At 45.6% G+C, this 26,773-nt stretch overlaps 2 protein-coding genes across 4 annotated transcripts in view; one reads left to right on the plus strand and one right to left on the minus strand.

Annotated features, from left to right (window-relative positions):
• Positions 1–19,206, minus strand: part of Ift140 (intraflagellar transport 140) — an 87,234-nt gene extending 68,028 nt beyond the window's left edge. The window contains exons 1-7 of one of the 2 annotated variants that reach the window (XM_048436167.3): positions 18,999–19,206; positions 18,033–18,062; positions 16,613–16,790; positions 14,984–15,205; positions 3,443–3,564; positions 3,179–3,321; positions 1,005–1,180 (exon numbers count right to left, since the gene is read on the minus strand). In XM_048436167.3, coding sequence (XP_048292124.3) covers positions 1,005–1,180; positions 3,179–3,321; positions 3,443–3,564; positions 14,984–15,205; positions 16,613–16,759 — 810 coding nt within the window. In that variant the 5' untranslated portion in view covers positions 16,760–16,790; positions 18,033–18,062; positions 18,999–19,206. Of the gene's footprint in view, positions 1–1,004; positions 1,181–3,178; positions 3,322–3,442; positions 3,565–14,983; positions 15,206–16,612; positions 16,791–18,032; positions 18,063–18,704 lie in introns of both variants that reach the window. The other variant, XM_048436165.3, reaches the window with a different exon arrangement.
• Positions 19,207–19,773: 567 nt separating this feature from the next.
• The window catches only part of Cramp1 (cramped chromatin regulator 1), a 56,411-nt gene continuing 49,411 nt past the window's right edge, over positions 19,774–26,773 (plus strand). For both annotated transcript variants that reach the window (XM_048436170.3, XM_087910762.1), the window contains exons 1-2: positions 19,774–20,050; positions 21,543–21,883. In XM_048436170.3, coding sequence (XP_048292127.1) covers positions 21,544–21,883 — 340 coding nt within the window. In that variant the 5' untranslated portion in view covers positions 19,774–20,050; position 21,543. The remainder of the gene's footprint in view (positions 20,051–21,542; positions 21,884–26,773) is intronic.

Consider the following 26,773-nt stretch of genomic DNA (forward strand, 5'->3'; position numbering starts at 1 on the left):
AAACAAACAAGCAACTCCCCCCCAAAACAAAACAAAACTGATAAAAGAAACAAAAGAGGGCTAGAGAGATAGCCCAACATTTAAGGGCACTGGCTGCTCTTCCAGAGGACTTGGTTTCAACTCTAGGACCTACATGGTGGCTCACAACTCCAGTTTCATGGGATCCAACTCCCTCTTCTGGCCTCCGTGGGCACCAAGCATGTATGTGATATAGAGACATACAAGCAGGCAAAACACCTACACATACTTAAAAAAAAAAAAAGAAAGAAAGAAAAGGGGAGCAAAAGATTAAAAGGGGCAGCGAGCAGCAGTGCTCTTAAATGAACTGTACAGGGTACACGAGTGACCTTAATCTAGGAGCATGTGGCACCGAACGCTTTTCTAGTGGACAAACATGAAGAGGGTCTCAGGGCTAATAACACAGCTGTCTTTGATGGACATCCTGGTATCTTAAAAACATTACAGTTCAGCCAAGGTAACATTTGCTTACTGCATAAAACAAAGTACACACCTATGGTTGCGAACAGTAGATGTGAAAGAATATGGAACAGAACTGCCATTGTAACAGACACCAGGCAATGTCACCCCCAGCTCTGGGACAATAAGTGAGCCTCCTTAGAACATTCATACAGCTGGAAAGTAGGGATGCTATCTCCTGTTCTACCCAACTCTGTGTGGGAGTCCAGTGAGATGCCGAAGGTGAATTCCCTAACGGAGAAGTACATGGGCTGGGAGCAAGCCTAGGTAGCCCTGATCTTACCCACGCCTGTTCAGAGATACTGGAAAATCTTCCATTTTCCTCACTTACCCTGAATAGCCTAGAGTAAGAAGTGACACTCAACAGCTAGGCTAGCTGCTCCTTCAAGCAAGTGACAGCTCTTCAGCCTTGCTAACCAAGGCAGAAAAGACAATCAAAACAGGCAAGAATCCCGGGTCTTTAGCACAATCCGAGGTCTTCAGCACAATGTAGCCCAGCTGGCCCAGCACCTTGGTCCTTCACCTACCTTCATCACTTCTTCAGCCTCCCCGTCAGGAGTCACCATATACAGAGACAGGAGGAGGTTCTGTGTAACCACCACCAGAGCTTCTCTCTTCTCAATGTAGAACAGCATCTGGATGGCGCTATCTGTGGATGCCACCTGGGCAGTCTTGCCTTTTTCATCCACATAGTGCACTGTCCCTGGGGAAAGAAGTGGCTCCTGGCTCATCTGTCTTTTCAATGGTACCCATGAGCAATAGTGTCCATCTACTTAAGTATGCCCTGACAATAGGCTCATCATCTTTATAAGAATGTAAGGCATCTGCCACAATGTTTCTCAGGATACCATCTCTGGTATGATCCCTGCGTTACTGACCAGGATAGCTGTCTCTGTGGATTCCTTCTCCACTACTCTCCTGGATGATACTGATTAGCATCCAGCCCATCTGATTCTGTAGTCTCACACTGCTCCATCATCCAAGTTCACAATCTTTAGGTGTATTTTTTCATTGTTTTTATTTGTTAACTTTTATTTTATGTGATGACTGTTTTGCCTGCATATATGTATGTGTACCACATGCATGCAGTGTCCATAGATGCTGTCAGATTCTCCTGGGACTGGAGTTATAGATGGTTGTGAGCCACCATGTGGGTTCTGGGAGTCGAACCTGGGTCCTCTGGAAGAGCCGCCAGGGTTCTTAATCACTGAGACATCTCTCTAGCCCTAAAGATTTGTTTATGTATTTTATATATATGGGCATTTGTCTGCATGTATATCTGTACACAAGAAGAGGGCATTGGATCTCACCTATTAGAAAAGGTTGTAAGCTGCCATGTGGTTTCTAGGAATTGAACTCAGAACCTCTGGAAGAACAGCCAGTGCTCTTAACCACTGAGCAATCTCTCCAGCCTTCCCTAGGGGTATTTTTGCCTTCCCTATATTGAGACCCTAAATGATGACTCCTCTCTCTGCCCGCAGGACTCATGTCATTTGGTGTATCATTTGCCATCCTGCCTGGCTCTCTCTCACCTTCCCTCTTTGGTCTTCCCCAGCTCCTTAACATCTAAACTTCAGAAGTCAGTACTATAGCAGTCCCTTTGCCCCACCTAGACTCCTCCTCTTCCTGCCCTGCCCTCAACAACCACTTCAACACTGGTCAGCACCATCTGGTCTGCTTCCTTTTTTTCTTAGGTGTCTGAGTGATGGGTGAGTTCCTGGGACTCTCTGCCTCATTTCTGAGGTTCTTCAAGAGTATCCACAGAAGACCTTCTTGTCCTCAGTCTCATCTTATTCTCCATAGATAACTTGAGTTCTCATTAAATGGAAGTTCAAAGTCATCTAAGTTAGTTTTAACAATAGAGATTATGGAACAGGGCCATTAGACAATAAGCCAGTAGACACTAATATATTCCCCATCTTCCACAGAGGGAAATTAAAGCACATAGACAATCTTGTAACCCAGCACAACACACACATCTTGGGGGATAGGCAGAGATCTAGATCTGCATCCTCCATTCTCTTTCAGGCTACTGTCATTCCTTCCACCTCAGCTCTCTCTCCTATACCCTCTCCCTGCCCCATGGTGATACACCCACTTGGATATTCCCTCTAGGGCTTCCTTATGTCCCTCCGCACTGGCTCTATCTCTTTATCTTCTAAAATGAAAGGCTTCTTCTATTCAGAAATTATAAACCCCATGACCTCTTCCAACATCAGCACCTCCCTTCTCAACCCCAGGCACCTCCTGTGTCTCTCATTTCCTGGGCCGCTGCCAGGTACCAACCTCACTGTCACTCTTTCTCATTTGCTTCAGGATGCATTTGTTTCAGTGCTAGTAGGGAAGTGTCTACTGTTTATACCACGAATAAGTGATATTAAAATCAACAGATAGCATGGTGGTATAGTTATAATCTCAGTACTCAGGAAGTAGAGGCATAAGGTTTCAAGAGATCAGGCTAGGCAAAAATAATACCCAACAACATCACAAAATAGGTAAAAATACAATCAACAGATGGTTCTTAACAGTAGTCTCTGTGAGGGCTAGCTGCAGGCCTCAAGGGCAGACTCTCACTGTCCTTATTATGCTTCATTCTCAAGAACCCGAAACACATCTGGTATACAGCAAGTACTTGATGATTACGCAGACTGATAGCCTAAAACCTCTTTGGTTCCCACAATTTACATCCCAAGTTGCTTACCATCCATCAGACTGACAAAGAAAGACAGCCCCTCTTGAGATCCCGTCTTCAGGAAACTTCCAAAGCTGCTTTTTCTCCAGTTAAACATGTCCAAGGCTTTCTCATCACCACTTACTGCTGCCTTTGCCAACTGAACCAGATCCCTGAGAGTAAAGGAGACAGCAGTCAAGGTTTCTAGGATCCCTTGGGTCTGGGACAGGAGCTATGTACCCCACGCCCGGGATGAGGGGAGAGAGAAGCAGACAGCATGGGCTTTAGACTTACTCTCCAGGAGGGGGTTGCCGGAAGATGCAATGGGTGAGTGGTTTCCCGTATTCATGTTTCAGGAGTGGTGTCCCCTGTACTCGGCCCCGCTGGTCCAGTCTCCACAAGAGCAGGACTCCAAGCTGCAAGAGGCCAACAACATGTGTAAGGAGCCCATCCTCACAGAATCACTGATTGGAGGCGAACACTAGATGGAGTAGCACAGTACTAGCAATTCCTTGTTTGCCATTACTGCACTCCAGGGGCGCCACGGAACAAGTCCTCTCTGGGCCCCTCCTCTTCCTCACTCCTAGAGAGCACATGCCATGTGTGTAGAATACACTGCTAATTTAGAATAAATTTTGATTTACAGGAAGATTACAAAGACAGTACAGAGTTCCTAGACATGACTCCAGTTTCTCCTACTCTATACTATAAGGTACATTTCTTAGAGTTAATGAGCTAAGGCTTGGGATACAGCTCGGCAGTACAGTGCTTCCTTAGCACACACAAGCCTTGAATTCAGTCTCTAGGACTCCCAGGGGGAAAAGCACTTGTTTGGAATTAATGAGCTAATATTTATATCACTACCAACTAAGTCCACACTACTTTCATCAGAATTCTTTTTTTTTGTAGCAAAACCTTTTTTTAAAATTTTTTTAATGATTTACTTATCTTTATTTTATGTTCATTGGTGTGAAGGTGTCAGATCCCCTGGAATTGGATTTTCAGACAGTTGTGAGCTGCCATGTAGGTGCTGGGAATTGAACCCGGGTCCTCTGGAAGAGCAGTCAGTGCTCTTAACTGCTGAGCCATTTCTCCAGCCCCTCATCAGAATTCTTTAGTTTCCCTTACTATCCCTTTCCTGTCCCAGGAGCCTGCCTTTCCTGTGCCTAGGATTCCACATGATATGAGCAGTCACGCTTTCCTGGGCTCCTACGGGCCATGATTTCCTCGGTACTGTTCAGGTACAGGGCAGGGCACTGCTCTCCTGGGATTTAACTGACATCTTCCCCATAGCTGGATGGGGGTTACAGGTTTGTTGGGGGAGGGCCAGAGAAGCTGTTCCCTACTGGAATGTCCCTACCGTGAACACAAGTGATCACTGTGATGTTGACCATGACATCTTGTAGAGGTCGCTCTTGCCCATTGTAAAATAACTCTTTTCCCTCCCTTTCTATGCTGTATTCCCGAGAAAGAAGGATGCAGTATGCATTTCTGGTTTAAGGGGTGGGAGTCACGGATGAAGTACCTATATAAATTATTTGGTATTCTTTCTACAACACAAAAGATTTGTCTCTTTCCTATTATTTGTTTAGCAATAAGCAGATATTTATATCAGTGTGGACTCTTATGTATTTATTTCCTGCTTTGGTTATAATCTAAATGCTGTTTATACTGTTGTTCAGACTGTTCTAGCTCTGACCCCAGATTGGCGTGTGTGTGTGTGTGTATGCACGCGTGCACACATGTGCACGCTGGGGAGCCAGTGTGTTGAATCTGGGTCATCAAAGGCTCAGATAAATCACACAACGCCTATGTAGGTAAGTTACATAGGGCCTAGAGGACCTACGTCACCCACGCAGTCTCATCAGCTGTGAGTTCAGTCTCTGTGAGTCCCTACGAGGCCAGGTTAGTTGGTTCCATGGGTTTTCTTGTGCTGTCCTCGACTCCATTGTCTCCCACATTCCTCCCTCCCCTCTTCTGCAGGATTTCCCAGGTCCACCTAATGTTTGGTTGTGGGTCTCTGCACTGTTTCCATCAGTTGCTGGATGAAGCCTCCCTGATGACAGTTGGGCTAGGCACCAATCTCTGAGTATAACAGAATATCATTAATGAGCCTTCCACCTTTGTGGTATGAAGTAGTTTGACAATCTCCTATGAAGCTGAATAATTCAGGATCCTTACACTTCATCATTCTTATCTAGACAAAATGAAGAAACAGCTAACCACACGAATTACTCAGGCATAAAATGAAACTCAGGTGTGAGCCAAGAAAAGAAATGTTTAATCCTTCTCAGAAAACCTAACGTTGTGCTGGACCTAATTTAATTATGAACTAAAGAGGGAAGATAAGGTATAAAGAGTGAGAGAACGTCCCTCACTGGGCTTGATCCCGGCACCTTCTCCACTCTCCCAAGGGAAGCAACAGAGAACAGCTGAAACCAGAAAATATATACTTAATCTGGGTCCAGCAGGCTGTCCCATTCATTTGGCAAGAGCCCAGCATTTCAAGAAGTCAGACCTTCATTTCCTTTTCTAAATCCAGACTTTAGGAAGGACACCGAGGCCACTTTACCCCAGCAGCATTATGTGTACCAGCCACTAGCATCAGAGGAGGAGGCTGTCCCTAGAAAGAACTACCTCCAGGGATCTCACTAAATGTCCATGAGAAATTATGTTGCTCTAGAAGAGCCTACAATGCCATCATACAGCCCAGTACCTCTTGCAGAGGTCAGTATGAGGGTTGACATGTGACAAGCCAGTCTTTTATCAAGCATTTGAGGAAGCTATTAGAGTGCAGTGTACCAGACTCCCCTCCAACGTGCAACAAGCAGTACAGTCACGCACACAAATGGAGCCAGTGTTCCTCTGTGATCATACTGCGTACAACTACACTGTATGAAATAAGGAAGAAGGACTAATGGAGGTGAGGAGACAGCAGGAGCACAGGGCCGCCCTTAGGAATGCTTATCCTAGCCTAGACTGGCCTGGCGGTGGTGGTGCATTCCTTTAATCCCAGCACTTGGGAGGCAGAGGCAGGCGGTTCTCTGTGAGTTCGAGGCCAGCCTGGTCTACAAGAGCTAGGTGCCACAAAGGAGGCAGATGCAGCTTCAAGTCACTCTTTGATCACATAGCTTAAGAGGAGGTCAGGAAGGTCACTGCATCCACTCCAGTCTCTGGCAGCCAGTGGAAGCTGGGAAGAGAGGAGGGAGTGGAAACTTGGATGGTATTTTTAAAAAATCTAATAAATTAAATAAAACAAAAAATAATGTTGTACAGTAAGAAAAACAAAACATGAAAAGATATAAACTTTTCTGGAGTTGAGCACTGTGAGGACACCTGGGAATAGACACAGGGCTGCATATGCTATTACTTATGACCATTCATATCTCTGATTTTGTTAATTAGCTCCTAGATGATGGCCCAGACGGGTTCCTAAACATTCACACATACCCCGATTTCTGGACTGCTGATTTGGGGAAGAAGTCACTGGATGTAAACGCCAGTTTTTTTTACAAGTTGCTAGCTTGGAGCATTCTAATTGACAGAAGGACTGCAGAGATAGTACTGAGTTGTTATACATGACACTAATCTCCTTACTCATAGGCTGTATGGCACACTTAGAGTTGACAAGGTAGTTAGCTGGGGTGTAGCTCTGTTAGAAATGCACCCATCCGTCAGAGGGCAGAGGGCCTGTTGCGGTTATGAATCTCAGTACTAGGTAGGTAGAGGCAGACAGATCTATGAGTTTGAGGATAACCTGATCTATAGAGTGAATTCTAGTACAGTCAAGGCTACACAGAGAATACACAGAGAAACCCCATCTCAAAAAAAAAAAGAAAGAAAAAAGAAAAGAAAGACAGAAAGAAAAACAATTTCTGAACACTCTCCTTCATAAACAAGCAGAGTCAAGGAACGTCAGTTTCATTAACACCCTCTTTATGTCATTTGTGTGCTTACGTCTCATGCTGTCTTGGAACTGCATAATCTTTCTTGGAGGTTCAAATATGTTTCTTTTGACGCTTGTGTAATTTGAAAATCCTTTTCCTGCCTACAATAAAGATGGTGTCATCCAGTGATTTGGGATATTGATGACTGAAGGGAGGGCGGCAAAGGGACTTCACAGGGGCTGAAATGTCCACTGACTTTGAGTGGAGAAGCAGCCCTTGAGGAGTGTTTGGGGATCAGGGTGAAGGGATTCAGGAGAAACAATCCTTGGGGGCGCTTGGGATGAAGGTGAAGGGATTAAGACTGAAAGACAGTCTTTGCCAAAGCTCGACTCACATTCCCCAGTCAATTCAACCAGTTGTGAAGGAGTCTTTTCCTCCCAAGTTTAGACTTCTCTAGCATTTACCTATGTAAATATTACATATATGTTACAGTTGTGTAACTCGGTCTTCTTGTGGGACTCTTAACAGTGGGAGCAGGGGCTGTCTGTGACACTGTTGCCAGTTTTGGGGACCTTTTCCACCTACCAGATTGCCTCATCCAACCTTAGTAGAAAAGAAGGTACCTAGACTCACTGCAACTTGATATACCATGGCTGGCTGATGTCCAAGGGAGGCCTGTCCTTTTCTGAAGAGAAACAGAGGAGAAGGAGTGGATGGGGAAGGGGCTAGAAGAAGAGGGAGGAGAAACTTTGAATGGAATATACAAACAAAAAATAAATAAACAAAAAGGTTTTTTTTTTAAAAAAAAAAAGCAGGGGGAAGAACCTAATAAAATATGGGCAAGTGAAACATCAGGTGCAGAGAGAGCCCAAATTGGAGATTTCTGTTGGGTCCCTTCCCTCAGAGGTCAGGGAATTCCTCAGAACAGGGAGGAAGAATTGTAGGAGCCAGTGCGGTCAAGGATACCACAAGCACATGGCCCACAGAATCAACTAAACAGGGTTCATAGGGGCTCACAGAACCGGAAGCAGCAATTGTAGAGCATGCATGGGTCTGAGCTAGGACCTCAGCAAATAAGTTATGGTTGCTGGCTTGGTGTTCTTGTAGAACTACTAACAGTGGGAGTAGGGATGTCTTGACTCTTTTGGTTGTCCTTGGGACCCTTTTCCTCCTTCTGGATAGCCTCACCTAGCCCTGATATGAGGGTTTGTGCTTAGCCCTATTGTATCTTATTATGCTGTGCTCAGTGGATATCCCTGGAAGGCCTGCTCTTTTCTGAAGGGAAAAGGAGGAGAAGTGAATCTGGGGGAAAGGGGAGGATGGGTGGGAGGACTAGGGGGAATGGAGGGAGGAAAAACTGCAGTCTGGATTATTGTATGAGAGTATAAATAAAACAAGTAAAAGAAAAGAAAAATGGGCAAATGATGTGAGGGGAAAAAAGAAACAGAAATGATCCCTAGAAATGATGCTCATCCCCAAGAGCTGGAGAAATGGACTTTACAGAACTACTGAGATACTATGTATTTAACTTTCAAGAAACTGCCTTTTAATTATCACATTCATTTATTTATTTATTGGGGTGGGGGCATGAGTGAGCCACACTGCACGTGTGGAAGTCCGAGGACATGTGTGGGAGTTGATTCTCTACTTCCAGCCCTATGCTAGGGATCAAACTCAGGCCATCAGGCTTTGCCTGCAAGTGCCCTGACCCACTGCTGAGCCATCTCAATGACCCTCTTTATTTCGTTATTTTTCTCCTCTTCTTTTCTTTCTTTCTCTAGTACTGGGGACTGAATTCGGGAACTGGCCCAGGCTAGGCAAACACTCTACCACTGAACTAGACTTCCAGTCTAAGATATTATTGCTTTGTTTGTTTGTTTGTTTGTTTTTTGAGAGAGTCTCGTGTCACAGGCTGGCCTTGAACTTGTTATGGAGCTAAGGATGCCCTTCAACTCTGATTCTCTTGCCTCCATTTCATGAGTGCTTAGATCATGTGCCATCCTGCTGAGTTTATATGATGCTGGTGATCAAACACAGGGTTTCATGCATGCTGGGTAAGTACTCAATCAATTGATCTACATCGTCCTCAGGCTCTGATGTGAGATAATCCTTCTGTATGCTGTGGATATATATTGCTTTAATTGCTTGATAATAAAGCTTATTTGGCCTATAGCAGAGCAGAATAAGGCTAGGCAGGAAAGTCAAACTGAAAATACAGAGGAAGAAGGACGGAATCAGAGATATATGAGCTAGCTGCCAGTGAAGCAAGGGGGCAAAGTCAGAAGCCATGTGTCAAAATATAGATTAATTGAAATGGGTTAAGTTGTAAGAGCTAGTTATTAATAAGCCTAAGCTATAGGCCAATCATTTTGTAATCAATATACACTTTTGTGTGATTATTTGGGTCCAGGCAGTTGGGACAAAAGAAAAGCTCCACCTCTGTTTACAAGGCCCCAAGAGATACTACTTTTCAAAGTAAAGTTCCCATTCCAAGGTATTCCTTTTGTAGGGAAACACAATGCTATGAGCTACCTCAAATCCAAAGAATATATTTTTGTGAATACCTATCTAACCACAAGGGTAGGGCAAGGGGCAGGTTTTAGTGGTTGAACTCTTGCCTAGCATAACTGAGACCCTGGATTTACTCTCTAGCACACCAACAAAACAAAATAAACCTTACAATGGCATAAGTCCTAGGTCCTTGTGGCTTCACTGGTCTATTTCTGTAACCTTTGTCTGTCTGTCAAAACACTAGAAGCCACTGAAATGTTTATCAGATAGTTAAATAGTTATTTTAATATAATGAAAAGCCTAATACAAGAGAACAGGGATGATCTCTTCTTATCAAATAGGAAAATCTACAAGATACACTGTAAAGTGAAAAATGCAAAAGAACAGAATGTGCATAGTATACTGCATTTAAAAATTAAGTTAAAAAGAACTATACCATCATTATATTCTCCAAAGGTATTAGCCATATGCTAATACTCTAGGTCCCAGAACTTTTAAGAGATGGAGTTACTGGAAAGAACTAAGTTAAGGGAAGGCATGTCCTTGAAAGGGATACTAGATGTTGGCTCCTTTTCTCTTTGCTTCCCAGTAGCCATGAGAACAGATGTTTTCCAGTATTTACACTTGCCTTGATGTAAATGTTACACATGCCCAAGGCAACAAGGACAAGCTGCCATGGGTTAGAATCCCTGAAAGTGAAAACACACCTTTCTTTGTTACAAGTTGTTCATGGTGAGTATTTGCTACAATGACAGAAACTGAGTAATAAAACCTTCAATGTGAAAGTCTTGCTCCAAATGTTTAACTTGAAAGTTAAATATTTAAATGGAGGAACATTTTGGAAAGCAACTAGTCTGGACTGAAAATGTCATTATGAAAGAAAAGGGTGAGGGAGGGATGGAGAATATAAAATCAGGGAATTGGAAATGTAACATATGATCCTTGGCTAAATCTTGGATTAAGAAAAGACAGCAATAAAGGATGTTACTGCAACAAATGGCAAAATTTTGGGGGCGGGTGTATGTGTGTATTGTGTGTATATGCATGTTCACAAGTATGTGGGCATATGTTACTTATGCCTGAAGTTGATGTTGGATGTCTTCTTCAGTTGTCTTTTAATTTATTTAACGAGGTAGAGTCTCTCACTGAACCCAAAGCTTGCTGATTCCAGCTGATCTAGCTATTGTTCTGCAATCTGAGTGCTGGGATTATAGCAGATTATATATTTGCCTGGCTTTTACATGGGTTCTAATGGTCCAAATTATTTTTCTTCTTCTTTTATACCCTGAGACAGGGTCTGTCTGTGTAGCCCTGCCTGTCCTGGAACTCACTCTGTAGACCAGGCTAACCCTAAAATCGGAGGTCTGCCTAACTCCGATTCCCAATTGCTGGGATTAAAGGTGAGCACAACCGCCAGGCAACTGACGATCCACATTCTGATCCTGATGTTTACATGGCAAGACCTTTATTTTCCCAGTCCAGAGAAGAGAAATTTTAATATGTACTGCATATGGGGGAACAGTACTGTATCAGTGTTCACTCCTGAATGGGACAGATACTTAGCAGTGACGTAGGAGAGGTCTGAGAGTTTAGGTTCTAGATGCTTATGTATTTAGTATCATAATATCTGGGAGCATTTTGCAAATATGCAGGAAAAAGTGCACACAGGAAGAGAAAAGGTAGACACGTGTCAATAACTGGTAACATCTATGCGAAGGCTAGACTCTAAGGTTCCTCTGGCATCATGTGGACATTGGCCTTGGTATTCACAGAGTCCTTAGTAAGGGTGTTGCTAAGCTCTATGTGCGGAGAAGTCTTAGAATCAATAAATTTACAAATTATTTCTAGTGTCAAGTCCAGGAAAAAAATATCTAAGGGCCACATGAATATGTGAAATATTTGAAACTACTGTATTAACAAAGAAGTTATAGCCCAAATAACCGGCAGAATTTCCTGGAGTTGCTCACTGCCATTTCACTTGAAGTACACATATACTAGTGCCCGTACATCTTGTCTTGCTGCAGTGTATCATTGACAAAGGCCAGTCAAAGAAACCCACCCTGACCCTGAAGCCTGAGCTGAGGAAACACTCAGGCCCCGCGCCAGTGAAAGAAATCCACTCTGGCCCTGAAAATAGAGCCAAAAGCTAAAAAGGGACAGCGAAACAAACAGTTTGGCCCCAAAGCCAGAGTCAAATCTTTTCCTGACCAACTGAACATGAAACCAACCAATCACTGAGCAGGAAGCCAACCAAACCCTGAGCATGAAATCTAGCACCCTGACCCTAAGCCCAGAGCCAGTGAAAGAAACACTTTAGCCCTGAACCTAGAACCTAAGAAATACATCCTGACCCTGAAATCAGAGCCAAAGAAACATACTTTGGCCCTAGAACCAGTGAAAGAAATAGAGCCAAAAGGGTATAAAAGGTCAGTGAAAGAAATACAGTTTGTCCTTGACACCAGAGCCAAATCTGCCCTGACCAATTGAACACAAAAACAACCAATCCCTGAAAAGAAAATCTTTTCCCTAGAAAAACTCTGCTCCTAAGAAGCCCCATATAAGCCCCTCTGCCTGTTCAGTTGTTGGCTGTCCTTTCTCACTTTGGCAGCAGCAGTCACTCTTCTGGATTCCTCCTTCCTAAATAAATCTCTTTTTTAAAAAAGAGTTTTGGTTAGCCGGGCAGTGGTGACACACGCCTTTAATCCCAGTACTCGGGAGGTAGAGGCAGGCAGATCTCTGTAAATTTGAGGCCAGCCTGGTCTACAAGAGCTAGTTCCAGGACAGGCTCCAAAACTACTGAGAAACCCTGTCTTGAAAAAACCAAAAAAAAAAAAAAAAAAGAAAAGAAAAAGAAAAAGAAAAGGAAAGAAAAAAAGGAGTTTTGGTTGAAGATCTGCTTTAGTCAGCACATGGAACAGAACCTTTGCTGGGAAGTTCTCTTAGGGAGAGCAGAAAAAGTAATAACTTGTTACTGGAGTCAGAGGACATCGCTACATTTCTGTAGGGGTTTCCTCTTCCAGAGAGAGGCAGAAGTAGTAACATCTTGAGCCAGGGCTGAGAACAAACGGATACCTCTGCTGGGATACCCCCTTAAAGAGGGGTGGAGGGTAGAGCAGAGCTCAGCTGTACCAGCTCTGTTCGAGAGGAGTAGGATTGCTATACCCTGCAAGACCATCCCCCTCCACACCCCAATTTCAGGGATAGCCTGACTTCCCAACAAGTCAGGGTACCTGTTATATGGCATTTTGTTTGGGTTCTGACAAAGTTTGCCTGGAGATCAGAGGGCAGAGCTAGCCACTATTTAACCATAGAGGCCAGGAGTGCTGGTGGCACACACCTTTAATCCCAGCACTTGGGAGGAGTTTAAGGCCACCCAGGTCTACTTGAGACTGAACTAGTCTAAAAGAGAAACAGAATCAGGCAGTGGAGGCTCTGTTGATGCCAGCATTTGGGAGGATCATGCATTTGATCTCAGCACATGGGACGGTCACACTTTAATCCCAACACTACAAAGGTGGAGACAGGAATACAAGGTGATCAGTGAGGACTAGATCTCGGCCCCCTATTCAGTCTGAGGATTTGTAGAGACAGGATCCTCCATTCAGTCTGAAGATTCATAGGGAAAGTATCTCCTGAACTCAGTGTGAGGATTTGTAAGAGAAAGTATCTCCTCCCATTCAGTCTAAGGATTTGTGGAGACATGATGTCACCCATTTGGTATAAGATTTCATAGAGGGAAGAAGTCTCATGGTTAGCTGTTCTGCTTCTCTGATCTTTCAGCTTTTACCCCAATATCTGACCTCCTGGTTTTATTTGATAAGACTAATTAGGTACCTTTCCCTCCATAGCTGTCCCTTTACAGCTTTAGGTATAGCCTGACTTCCCAGCAAATCAGGATATCTTTCCCTCCCGTGCTGAAATACTTGCACTGTATTCTTTCTCTCTTATGCTACCCAAGACTTGAAGTCTAGGAGTGTGTGATGGTTTGAATGAGAATGGCCCCCATAAGCTAATATGTTTGAATGCTTAGTCATCAGGGAATGGAACTGTATGAAGAGTATTGGAAGGATTTGGAGGTGTGGCCTTGTTGAAGGAAGTGGGTTGACGGGGGTGAGGATTGAGGTTTCAGAAGTCCATGCTAGGCCCTGTAGGTCAGCATGTAAAGCTCTCAGCTACTGTTCCACACCATATTTGTCTGCTCCCCACCATGGTGATCACGGACTCTCTCTCTGAAACTGTAAGCAAGCCCAGGTAATGTAATGTAACAGTTAATGTCTTATTTAATAAGCGTTGCCTCGCTCATGGTGTCTCTTCAAAATAAGATACTGACTAAAGCGGGGCATCACCATGATGGGATCCCTAGGGCTACTAGTAATGAGAACCTTAACTATTTTTTTAACTTCTCTAGAGGTCTGAGAAGCGTGTGCCTGAAGAAAGTGGAGAGATTGTAAGCAGCCATATGTGCTGGAGGGTGGGCTGTACGGAACCAAGTGATGAATTATAGAATCTATTCACTCTATATGGCTTTTCTCAGCTTTGAAACATGCCAATACATTACCTTTAATTAAATGTGTACATTGTAAGGAATCTGCTGTACAACTGTGAATCAAATCAGGGTTTCTCAGCCTTGGCAGATCATTCTTGTCGCAGAGAATATCCTGTGCATTGTAGAGCATTAGCATTATCCTCTACCATAGGGCACACAAGAAGCGAGTGGAATCTTTTTCCTAAGTCTCCTGACACTGCAAAATGTTCCCTAGGTAAGGAACCCTGATCTAGACAAATTAGACCACTGATTCTGGGTAGCTAAGAATGTGTTCATGGAAGATTTTGGAGTGCCACAAATGTGTTGGTATCTGGGATATTTGCTCCATCACCACAAATGCAATTTTCTAACAAGTTCATTAAAAAGTTAGACATATCTTTGACACATGATAGGATTTTATAATGAATAACTGAATTCATGCTTCAAATACATACTTTTATAAAAAGGAAAATAAAGAACACATAAAATTGGGAGGAACTAGGGTACTAGGGATAGGGACAGAAACGCAGGGGAAAAAATGTAGGGTAGACTTGATCAAAACACATTGTATGTACGTATGACATTCTCTCCTCCCACCCCCTTCTGGAGACAGAGTTTTTCTGTGTAACAGTCCTGGCTGTCCTAAAACTCGATTTATAGATCAGGCTGGCCTCAAATTCAGAGAGATTCACCTGCCTCTGCCTCCTACATGCTGGGATAAAAGGTATGTGTCACCACTGCCTGGCTAACATTCTCAACCAGTAAAAATGAGAAGAAAAAAATGTGTAATCATGCCTGAAGAGATTAGTTGACACTAGAAATGAAACATTTCAAATAATTTGGTCTTTAGCATCTTTCGGGTGCACCCCTGTATGCATCGCATGGTGGGGATGGAGATTGTGAACTTCTCACCTTATCTCCAGATACCAGGCAGCTCCCGCTGGTACTCCAACTGAGGATGGCAATGTCAGTAGTATGCGGCAGGGGCACTGTGTGCTGCTCCTTGTCTTGCTTATTAAACATTATCACTTCTCCAGTCTCCCAGCCAACAGCCAGGATAAGCCTTGTTGGGTGCCAGCACAGTGAAGTGACCCGGAAGGACTTCTCAATGTGGGTGTCAGGCACAGGTTCACCCTATGTGAAACAAGAAGTAAAATCTCACATTTAGATAGTGGCAGGGATATCAGGAACTGCCTAATCCACACAGTTCACATCAGCTACTTTAAGATCTGAAGAGCTATTTAATAAGGAGATATGATAGATGGTCTCTTCCATGTGTGTTTGGGTGCACATGTGCATATACACATGCATAAGATGTGTGAAGACTAGAGGCTGTTGGGGACTCAAGAGATGGATCAGCAGGTAAGATCATGTTGCTCTTCCAGAGGACCTGATCAGCTTCGAGCACCCAAGTCAAGATGGCTCCCAATCCCCTCTAACTCCAGCTCCAGTAATCTGATATCCTCTAGCATCCAAGGGTACTGACACACATGTGCGCTCACAAACTCCACAAAATAAAAATAAAATCTTTTTAAACAATCACTTATAAGCCAAGTAGTGGTAGCACATGTTTTTAATCCCAGCACTCAGGAGGCAGAGGCAGGTTGATCTTTGAGTTCAAGGCCAGCCTGGTCTACAGAGAGAGTTCCAAAATAGCCAGGGATACACAGAAAAACATTCTCTCAAAAAAACAAGAACAAAAAATGACTTATTTTGTGTATATCTGTGTATACACATGTGTGTGTCATGTGTAAGAGGACAGGGAGTGGTTCTTTACTTCCATCCTGTGGGTCCTGTAGACTGAACTCAGGTGTCGGGCTTGGAAGCACCTTTACTCACTGAGTCATCTCGTCAGCTCTCCTTATTCTGAGATAAAGTCTCTCATGTGAACCTGGAGCTAACCGCTTCCGCTCGGCTGGCTGGTCAGCAAAATCCAGATCTTCTCTATTCTGGCCTCTGTAGCTGTGAGAAAAGGAGTTTCTCTTCTTTGGAGACACCCAAATTTTGGTAATCTGTCACAGCCGCCACAGGAAACTAGTATAGCTTGAAGGGGGTCAGCATGGGGCTGGAAAGATGACTCAGTGGTGCAGGGCACTTACTGACCTTTCTAAGTACCCGGGTTTGGTTCCCAACAACACCATGATGGCTCACAACCATCTATGACTCCAATTCCAGTGGATCCAGTGCCTTCTTCTGGCCTTGAAGACACGCACTGGTGCATGTACATACAAACAGGCAAAAACAATCATACACATAAAATAAATAAATCTAAAAAATCCAAAGGGCCAACACAAAGAGTTGAAGAAGGCATGCACAGCACAGGGGATCAGGGTTAAGCATGCTCAGGAATCTATACGGCAGGGAGAAGAGAACTGCCACACGTGAGCGCTTGTATGAGTGGGAATAATTGGGCCTTGAGGAAGAACTGACGAGGAGAAATCTAGAGCGGTGCTACCCTGACTCCTGGCCTCTGTGCCTCAAGGAAAGAAAAGAGCAGAAGAGGTAGAAGCTGCTGAAGTCTAAGTAGCTCTGATGACTCACTTGTTCAAGGTAGATGTCTACATTGCCTCCAGCAGCCGGGCTTTCAGATGCTACTGCCAGGAATGGGTGGGTGGGGTGCCAGCTAATGTGAGAGGGGGATCTGGATGAATCTGGGGATTTGATTCGGTGGTCAAAATACAGTGCCATGATGATGTATAGATCTGGTCAGGGATGAAACCTGCAGAGAGGAAAAAAACACCAAGAGTAACTACATGTAAGGTTACAAAAGGGAAACAAACCTATAAAGACACCTAGCACCTGAAAAACGTTCTTTAGACTAATGTGGGCAAGTTTATTTGCTAGAGATATCTGTTAGGGAGAAATAGAAAATTAGATGCAAAGAATGAACTTGTAGTGACCCACAGTGCGCTGGGAAGGAAGTAAAATTCATTGCCATCAGAGAAGTAACTAGAAAGATAATAAAAGCAAGTGAGCACTGAAACCAGGACTTTAAATAATTCTTGGCAATTCTCATTGTAGAGACAATAAGCATGATTTTAATTTCTACAGGTACTTTCAAAGAAAACTTTAAAACAAAATAAAAGCAAACTGCCCATAAAAGAACACCTCTACAGGGGGAAAAGGAGAAAAACAGTGTTCAATTTTAGTAAAACCATAAAACTCAAGAATGTTGTCTAGCTATGATGTCCAGGTGGTAGTGGACAGATGTCTCTTTTAGAAAGTCAGGATCACAAGGCTAGAGTGACCCTGGAGAAGCTGAATCTGAACTGTGACATGGGCTTGAACAATGGCTCTGTGGTCAAGAGAGCACAGTGCTCTTCCAGACAGCATAACTTCAAGTCCCAGCACTCACATCAGGCAGTCCACAACTGCCTGTAACACCAGTTCCTCCAGGATCTGATGCCTTTGCTGGCGCACATGCATACACATGCACACATTAAAAATAAAAAAAGGCAAACATGATGGCACAAGCTTTTAATCCCAGCTCTCAAGACAAGGGGCAGGGTTTGAATCAGTATTGTCTACATAGTGAGACCTTGCCTCAAAAAAAAGAAAGAAAATTCTTTTTTTTTTTTTTTTTTCGTTTTGGTTTTTGGAGACAGGGTTTCTCTGTAGCTTTGGAGCCTATCTTGGAACTTGCTCTTGTAGACCAGGCTGGCCTCGAACTCACAGAGATCCACCTGCTTCTGTCTCCTGAGTGCTGGGATTAAAGGCATGCGCCACCACTGCCCAGTGAAAATTCTATTTTTAAAAAGGGGGCTAGATACCAGCTTCAATAACTCCATTTTTATACAATGTTTTAATCATTCAGTTTCTCTTTCACTAGTACTCTAGTTTTTAAATGATTATCAGTCACGTAAGTAAAAAGTTATTAAAGTAAACTTTAGGAGGAAGATGTTCACAATAAAATACTTAATGAGAATTCGTTAATTGCTTTAGTTCAGGATCAAGTACTTACCCTTTCTTCTATAAAACAAGCTTCAAGAGTCTAGGACATAAAACAAGAAAAGGAAATTTTCACTTTCTACAGTCAACTGATCCTCATTTTTATAGTCATCAATTGTTTTCAGGGATAATTGCCTCCACCAAACAAACAACTTTTCGGAAACAATCTGTTAGGCCCATTATGCGGAGGAGTCACACCAACAAAACTTAAAGAAAAGTTACTCCTCTGAGACACTTTCAGGAACACAAGAATGGGTTCTAAAATAGACTTTCAGGGGTACTGACCAGTGGCCACCCTCTAGGCTAGAATAAGGTCACGGGCTGCCTCAGATAAACATTACTGAAAAGGTTTGTAGTTCAAAGCGGTCATGTGATCTTTGTAAGCCATCCGAAGGTTGACCAAGCTCAGGATTTTGACTTTCTTATCTTCCCCCCATTTTGCCCTAAATGCATCTAGAGGAATCCACGTGCCAAATCGAAAAATCACCAGGAGGTCCTAGCATTGTGCAGGACCTATGAAGCCAGCATATTTAGAGAAATCAAGAGGGTCCTGGCAAGTCACTTCGGGGCCCCAGCCCGATCCTAAAGGGCCCGCCCCACCCTAAGCCTGGCTGGGCTCCCTACTCCAACCCCAGCCCCTCTGCATTTCAGCAATAGGAATCTAACTTCGTCAGGCTCCCTATACCTCCGTGTTGCCAGGACAACAACGCTCGAAGAAAGCAGACGCTGTTGAGGGAGAGCGCCGCGCTTCCTATGCTTCCCGAAACGACTGGCGGCTGGCCGCGGAAAGAGCCGAAGACAGTCGGTACCACCCGGCGCAGCTCCGAATCTCGGGCCCGCCTCAGGGTCACAGTTTGGGCTGCCTGCTAATGCATGGACCAGAACTATTTGCTACTCAGGGCAAGCTGTGCCAAGTTTCCTGTTGTTTTCTCCTTGGATTCATCCTTTCCACCCCACTACGGAGGCCATTAGCCGGCACCTCGCGGAGTTTTGCTGCATCTCCTAGGATGGGAGGACGCAGCTCGAGAGCTTCTCTGGGACGTTCTGAGTACTGGACGCCGCCCCCAAGTGTGGCGCGTTGACGTCTCGGGAGACAGCTGCAAGCCGGTACTCGGCAGAACCTCGCGGCTAGGAAAGGGGTTCCCTGGGAGACCGTGCGCACATCAGCCAGCGTTAGCCAACGGCGGGTGTCGCCGAAGAGCAGGCGCAGTAGCACGGTCCACGCAAATGAGCGACGGGGATAACCAGAGGTGGGGACCTCCCCTGAACTGGGATACTCATTTTCAAACGCCACTTGCGTAAGCAATAGAGTTTTTAATAACGTTTCTTTATCTCTTCAAAAAGGACAAGTGTCAGTGGGGTATGCTATGATATGTTTATGGCCCTAAACCTGTTTCCCGAGTGCCTTATCCCCACCCGAGTTCGCGCGCGTTTCGAGACGCCCCGCCGAGGCGGTGATTTCTTCTCATGCATCCGTCAACACAGCCACAGCCAATCACAGCCCGGATGCTGAGCCTATTGGCTGTCGGTTCGCCAACCCGAAGAGACGCACCGTCCGTAAGTGCGCGAGGTTACCGTCACAACACGCCCCACGTTGCGGGCCCGCCCCGGTAGACTCTGCGCGCGCGCGCACGCATCCGCTGCTGACCAATGGCAACACAGCTAGTTGGGCGCGCCCGCAGAAAAACTGGACGTGCTCGTCTTCTTGCAAGACGTCCGCCCCGCCCCGCTCCGGCGCTGACTTCAGGTCCCCGGCGGCCGCCGTAGCCGGAACTGTTTAGAGCGCGGCGGCCAGGGTGTGGGAGGGCGAGCGGCGGCAGCACCGGCGCCCTCAGCCCTGTCAGCCGCACTCCGGTCCACGGAAAAGACGTGCGAAGGGAACGGTGCTCGGCGACCGCATCCAACACACAACCAGCAGCCCGGCGTCGCGGCCTCGCCGCAGCCGGAGCTGCCCGGCCCGGTTGGTTCTGCGGGCGCCCGCGGAGGCCCGGGATCCGGGATCCAGGCTGCCGGGAGGCGTGGATGAAAAAGGTGACCGCAGGCTGCACTCGGGTGCCTACGGGATCCGCGGAGGGGCCGCGGTATTGGCGGCCTGTGCTGCGTGTTGCCAGCGGTCAACTCCCCGGGACGTTGTGAGCTCCCACCCGGAATGGGACAAAGGGTGTGGAGCCTGGTTGAGGCCCGCAGTGCCCGTGCCTCCCACGATCAGGAAGTGACGGCTTTAGTTGACGGACTCCTATGGAGTCCACCGCTACTGGGGAACGACCGGAATGCGCCTGGGGACGCGGCCTGGCGCGCAGGCGAGTGGGTCCTGTTTGACTGACGCGTTTTCCTCGGTGGCGTTGGAACGGCTGGTTCTGGGAATGGGTTTCACTCGCTAGTGCAATGACAGGGTTCTGGGCACCTGGGTGAGAAGCTTAAAAATGAATATGTTCAAAGAGAAGTCCTGTGTGTGAAATCCCTTAGCGTGGGTATGTGGTTCTGTGCCAGAGTTTTCTTAAGCTAGTGTTAGATCAGACCTAAACAGGAAAATGCACACCGTTTGTTGCAGCACCATTTTGTGGTGTTACTTGGAGTTTTACGTCCCGGTCTCTACCCTCAATCTTTTTCCTTCTTAGCGTTGGTGCCTTGCTCTGTCTAGTTTTCTTATTAAATGGGAATGTTCTCAGCAATTGCGTTGAGCCTAGTGTCGCGTCTGCTGAAGAACGCGATGTCTCCCTTTCCTGCTTCATCACGTACACAGCCTGTGCCTAAGATGTTGGAATGTACCTGATCCTTAGTTTCTTCTGAGTGTAACTTCTCCAGGCTGCAGATAATTGTTACTTTGTTTACCGATATTTTTATGACAGTGGCAGAAGTTAACCAAGAATTTTGTTGTTTCCAGCATTGTTTACATAGTTTAGTTCCGATTCTTGAAATCCGACTGGAACATAATAGTGTATGCTGTCACTTTTCCGGTGTTCCCTAACCTGTTCCGTGCAACAGGCTTTGTTGCACGAGCGTTGTAGTCGGTCCATCTCCTGTCTCCCTCCTGGGAAGGTTCCCGGAGTGCAGAGCCTCTCTCTTGCATGCCAGCATCGGAGGGAGCGGCAGCTTTGGCCCGTGGAGCTCTGGGGGCTCCGAGGGCAGCGCGGGCCGTTGCACTAGGCAGGTGCGCGGCACGATCGCGCGCGTCTCCAGCGAGCAGTGGGGAGGCCAGGGGCCACGGGCGGTGCGGGGAACGAGGGGGGCCCAGGTTGGGCCATGAGCTGCAGCGCCGAGGGGTAGGTGGCGGGACAGCGGCTCCTACAGCGCTGAAGCCAGGCCTAGCTACCGTGCCTTGCACGACTCTGGGCCGTGTTGGCCAGCCTGGGTTGGGGGCGTCCAAGGGCGGGGCGGGGTCCCGGTCCGGTCGGACTCAGCACTGTGCGGGCCCTCGGGCGGGCGGGCGGCGCTGGAACAAACAACGGCCGCCATGTTGGGAGGCCGGCGGTAAACTTCTGCCCGTCGCCCGCCTCACCGCTCCTCGCCTCTCCCGCCGCAGGATGACAGTGAAGTTGGGCGACGCCGGCAGCGGGGAGGAAGGGCTCAAGAAGCTGGGCAAGCGGACGGCCGATGAGGAGTCGCTGGACGGAGAGGGGCCCGGCGGCGCGGACGCGGCGGAGGACAGCAGCAGCACAAAGAGGGACGGGCAGACCCCTCGGGCCTCCGGAGCCCCAGCACCACCCAGAGGGTTACCAGCGCCGTCCCCACCGCAGGGTAGTCCCCAAGACCAGCACCACTTCCTCAGGTCCAGCGTGCGACCACAGAGCAAGAGGCCCAGGAAGGACGCGCCCTGCGCTGTGGGTAGTGGTGGTGCCAGCGGTTCCGGGCCGCGCGGAAAAGGTAGGGACCCTATCCTTTGGCGGGTGGCAAGACCTCCTTGGGTGGCACTTGCAGGGGCACGTGTCCCCTTCTACTTCTTCGAGTCTGTTACTTTTCTCTTTACACCAGGACAAGGGGCAGTGATTGTCCATTTTCTGGGCAAGAGAAATAGATTCCCACCGGGTCCCTGACGGCTTTCCATGGATGGCCATTTTAAATTACGCACAATAGCTCAAGAATAGGCAGAGAAAGTACTTGCTCTCTTTTCACACCTCAAGTGGTGGGAATGTAACAAAGGAACTCGCTTTTGAAATTTATGGGCCAGGGAGGTTGTTGATGAGAAATTTAAAAAGTACGGTTAGTGATGGCAGAGCCTGGGTTTGGCTCATTGTCCTCCACCAAAGAGTTCCTGGCTTGAAAGTAAGAAGAACACAAAAATACTACCCTCAGAGTTTCAACTGAGGTATACCTGGTGTCACAGAGAGGATCTCCACTTGACGAAATCAACAGTGACCTATCAGGAGGCAACTCACTATGCTGTCCTTGTGTTGGGACTCTAACTGCTTTTCTGAGACCTATTAAAGAAGTAATTTTTTAAAAGTCCCATTTTGGTTCTTCACGTGCTGGTCTGCTTTTGTTTAGTTGTATTTCAACATCATGGTTTCTATTAACTATGCCTCAATTGGCTCTTACATTCATTTCTGACCAAGTTTGCCCTTTTCTCCCCCTCCCCTTTTTTTTTAAAGATAAGATCTGTTAGGTAGCCCAGGTTGGCCTGGAATTTACTAAGTAGCCTTAGGCTGACCTTCAGCGCTTAGGAGTCTTTCTGCCTCAGCTTCCTGAGTGCTAAGATAACAAGCCTAAACTGATGTGCTTGGCTTTTTCAAAAATACAAATGGAACATCAGTTTCCAATGTGTTCTCTAAACTTATAGCCAGGCATGGAAGCGTGCACCTTTAAGCATTTGGGGGGCAGAGGTGGGTTGACCTCTGAGAGTTCAAGGCCTACTTGATTTACATAGCAAGATCTTGGCCACCTAGGGCTCCTAATGAGACCCTGTATTTAAAAAACAAAACCCAGCTGGGTGGTGGCGTACACCTTTAATCCTAGCTTTCTGGAGGCAGAGGCAGGCGGATTTCTGTGAGTTTGAGGCAATCCTGATCAACAGAGTGAGTTCCATGGTAGACTCCAAAGCTACGAGAAACCCTGTCTCCAAAAAACAAACCAAAACACTCATTTACAGTATTTGAACTATTGTAGTTTATTTTGTTGTTGTTATTATTTCTTTGGGAAGTATTGATAGAAATTACCAAGATGATCCTGGTAGTTTTAAAAAGGAAATGTTTGAAGAGCTAAGAGAGAAGTTGCGTTGAGGATCTGACCCAAATGTGCTCCATTAAACTCTCTCTGCCTTGTCCTCCTCTGTAAGGCTGGCCTTTGGATTCATGGCCGTACCAAAAGATAAAGCCTTTTGAAGTGAGTATGCTTACTTAAACATCTAAGCTCGAGGTAACTTTGTATATTTCCAAAACTAAAAGTTGCCTCACATAAGTTCGTTTTGGTGTTTGAAGAACATGAGTTAACATAGTTTAATTGTTTTGTAAAAACTGCTTTTCACTAGAAGATAAAGGTGTGCTTAAACTTCTTGGGCTATGTTAAGCTCTTTTACGTTCTTTGGGTACTTTTGGTGATGGTATTTCAGAAAACCTACTTATATCACGTCCTTGCCCTCTCAATTCTCTATTTATTCAGATTTGCTTTTCTGTCAGAGATGTACTCACTTAAGAAAAAAGGAACGATAGTAATCATTGGTGCCTCTTGAAGTTTGACTGCTGGGAAGAAATATGTTGGTGTAAGCGCGCTTACTTATTATGTATAGCTATGTACGTAGCTGTATATAGAAGAGGTGCCAAAACTGGCATCCAGTGGATGGGAGCTATGAAGTGACGGAAGGGGGGCTTGCTTTTGTTTGCATGGTGGAAGAGGCTTCCTGGTTAACTTGTCCCTTTGGTGCTTCTGGTTCTGATTCTTGTCCACGATGTGGTTCACCATAGAGTAAGCTATAGCTATGCTTCTAGGAGGGAAGTGAGTCTGTTTCTTTTGACAACTTTTTTTGGCAGTGCCTGCCTGTCTGCTGAGTCCTCTTGGTAGCTGTCATCCACTCAGGGGCTGCACAGACTCTTTGGATGTACTTCATCATGCCCTGGTCATCTCCATTCTGGCTTTGGAGAAACCTTTGCTCAGTCATCACCTCAGTCCACTCCAGGAGGAGTCAGGTGTGACCGACCATATGCCCATTCATGTTGTGTAGCCAACCCTTGGAAATGGTTCTCTGGAGGAACATTTCTCTTCTGCCCTGGAAATCTCCACTGTGGCTGTTCAGCATGGGTCACTAGGAAGGGAGGAATGCCTGCAATTTTAGTCTCACTTGGAAAATAACATGACTTGCATATGTGAATAAGGCTCACAGCTAAAGCAGTGGCAGTCCCTTTGCTTGTTGGCTTCCCATCTTTCCAACTCTTATCCTGATGGGAATTTGGAAGGAAGGACTTATGGAGAAGATGGAGGTTCTCCTTGTCTGCCTTTCTGTACATAGCTTGCTTTCTTTCTCTGAGGACATAGAGTAGATTCTTTGACTTGAATGAAAAAAATTTTATAGTATGTTTGTTTTTTCTTAATGATAATGGGAGAGAAGACTTAGTGCCCCCATGACAGGCATTTTCATTTCTGTAACTTTTTTGAATGGCTATAGAAGCTGGTTTATTGTTTCTGTACTGAATTCAAGCTAGAGCAGAAATAGCAGATCTGCTTGATTCTTCCAGCCCTGCCACACTGTCCGGGAGACTCAAGGACCCTTCTGTGACTGAAACCCAGAGTTACTGAGACTGTTCCTAAGAACCTGGGCTGGGACCTAGAGCCCTCTGTTGTTTTCCCTTGTTTGACCGGTTCACATGCTGGAGCACTACTCACTCAGCACAATAGTGCATCTCTCTGAGCATCGGTTTCCTTCCTTTAAAAAAAGAAAGAAATGGAGAAATGGCTCCACAGTTAAGAGAACTGACAAGTGCTCATGGTTTCCAGCACCCTATGGTGGCCAACAACTATCTCTAACTGCAGTTCCAGGGTATCTGATGCCCTCTTCCAGCCTCTGTGTCCACTGCATGTATACAGTACACGGACATATGTGCAGACAAAACACCCATACACAGAAAGTACATTTTTTTAAGAAGGTGTGTTTAAAAGATGCCTTCTAAACATTTCAACTATTGCAGTCCGTTTTCCACTTTGGAAAGAGGTTTGAACTAGCAGTCCAGGGCTCAACTTCCACTACAGAGCTCTTAGATGCCTGAACTACGGATTTCCTTTTGAGTAGTCAGGTGTGCTAGTAACTGAGACCTGTACTTATCATCTTACCCTTCAGGGTTGAAGGATTCGACTTTATAGAAGGGACTTGGAGCTCATCTGTTCTCAAGAGAACTTTCTGCAAGATAGGCTTGCTGAAATCTACATGTAGTTCTAGATCAGGTGAACTTCTGCTTAGCTTTTGCTTTTACGATTGCTCCAAGCAGGAAATAGCCAGAACATTACCTTCCTCCATGTCGGTGGGGATGGGTTTAGGGCCTGGTGCTGCTTCACTGCTCTGTAACCACCTTCAAGGCTTGTCACCAGGCGTTGTGCCCAACAGTCACTTGCTGCTGGGCTACAGTGGCGTGTACCATGAGGCCTCTCTGTGTTCACACTGTCCAGAGGAGAGGTCAGTGCATCTGAAGACTGAAGGATAGAGCACTGTCCTCTACCCAGTCTAGTTAAATGAGAATGGGGCAGAGCCCATTGTAGTTATGCATGGGCAGTGACATCAAGCAATGCCAAGCACATTGAGGCCCTGGCAGAAGAGGAAGAAGGAGATTCTGTCTTGCTTTCAGTCACACCCTCTGTGATATCTAGTACAATGGAAGACAGCTTGAATATGTAATCCCTATTTCTGACATAGACCACACCTGTTCTCAGTGTGTAAGAAGAGCCAGGGTGCACAATCCTTAGACTCCTTGTGATGACACCAAGGCAGAGAGGAAACTATCAAAACTGTGTAATTTTGTTTTTGAGACAGGGGCTCACTCTTGCTCAGGCTGGCTTTGAATTCACAAAGGGCCTACTGCCGCATCTCTCATGTGCAAGTATATTACTCAGAGGTTCGTGATAAATCATACAGTTCAGGGAAGTTGTTAAGTAGGTAAGGTAACATTTGCTACTGTGTTGAAGGCTCACTACATGACTCTGGCTGGCCTTAAATTTGCCTTGTAGACAAATTGTCTACCAATTGTCTACCAATTGACAAATTGGTAGATTGGACAGAAATCTACCTCCAGTCTCTGTCTACTGAGTGCTGGGATTAAAGGCATGCACTACTACACTTAACTCATTTCCTTTTAAGGTTGAAATTAATGTAGTTTCCATGGTGTCTTACCTTGGTAGGATTCTTTTTTTTGTAAAGAGTGCTTTAACATCTTGATATTTGTACCTTATTTTGGATTGTATAGAAACTATTTCAGATAACAAAGTCACAAATTGAAAAATTGATGTTGTCATATATGGTATATAGAAGGCTTTTGTTAGATTGAATAACTGTGATGATCTTAGCACTAAAGAACAATATAAAAACCACCTAAAATCATTTGTTTGTAGTTCCATAGGGATAAAAGATATTGACTGTAGAAGACAATGAGAAAAATTCCTGTAGTAGTCCATAAGGAGGACTTATGTTTTTATAGAAACAATGGGATTTTAGTTGTGCTTGCTTGCTTTGTGGGAAGGATGGAAGAACCTTTGAGGTGACACTGAGCCTTGCAGGTGTGAGGACAAAATCTCTGTCGTGGTGATAAATGAGTAACCTAGGGATGAGAACTGAGGCTC

The sequence above is a fragment of the Myodes glareolus genome, chromosome 9 (genome assembly GCF_982192425.1).
Source record: "Myodes glareolus chromosome 9, mMyoGla1.1, whole genome shotgun sequence".
Classification (NCBI taxonomy): Eukaryota; Metazoa; Chordata; class Mammalia; order Rodentia; family Cricetidae; genus Myodes; species Myodes glareolus.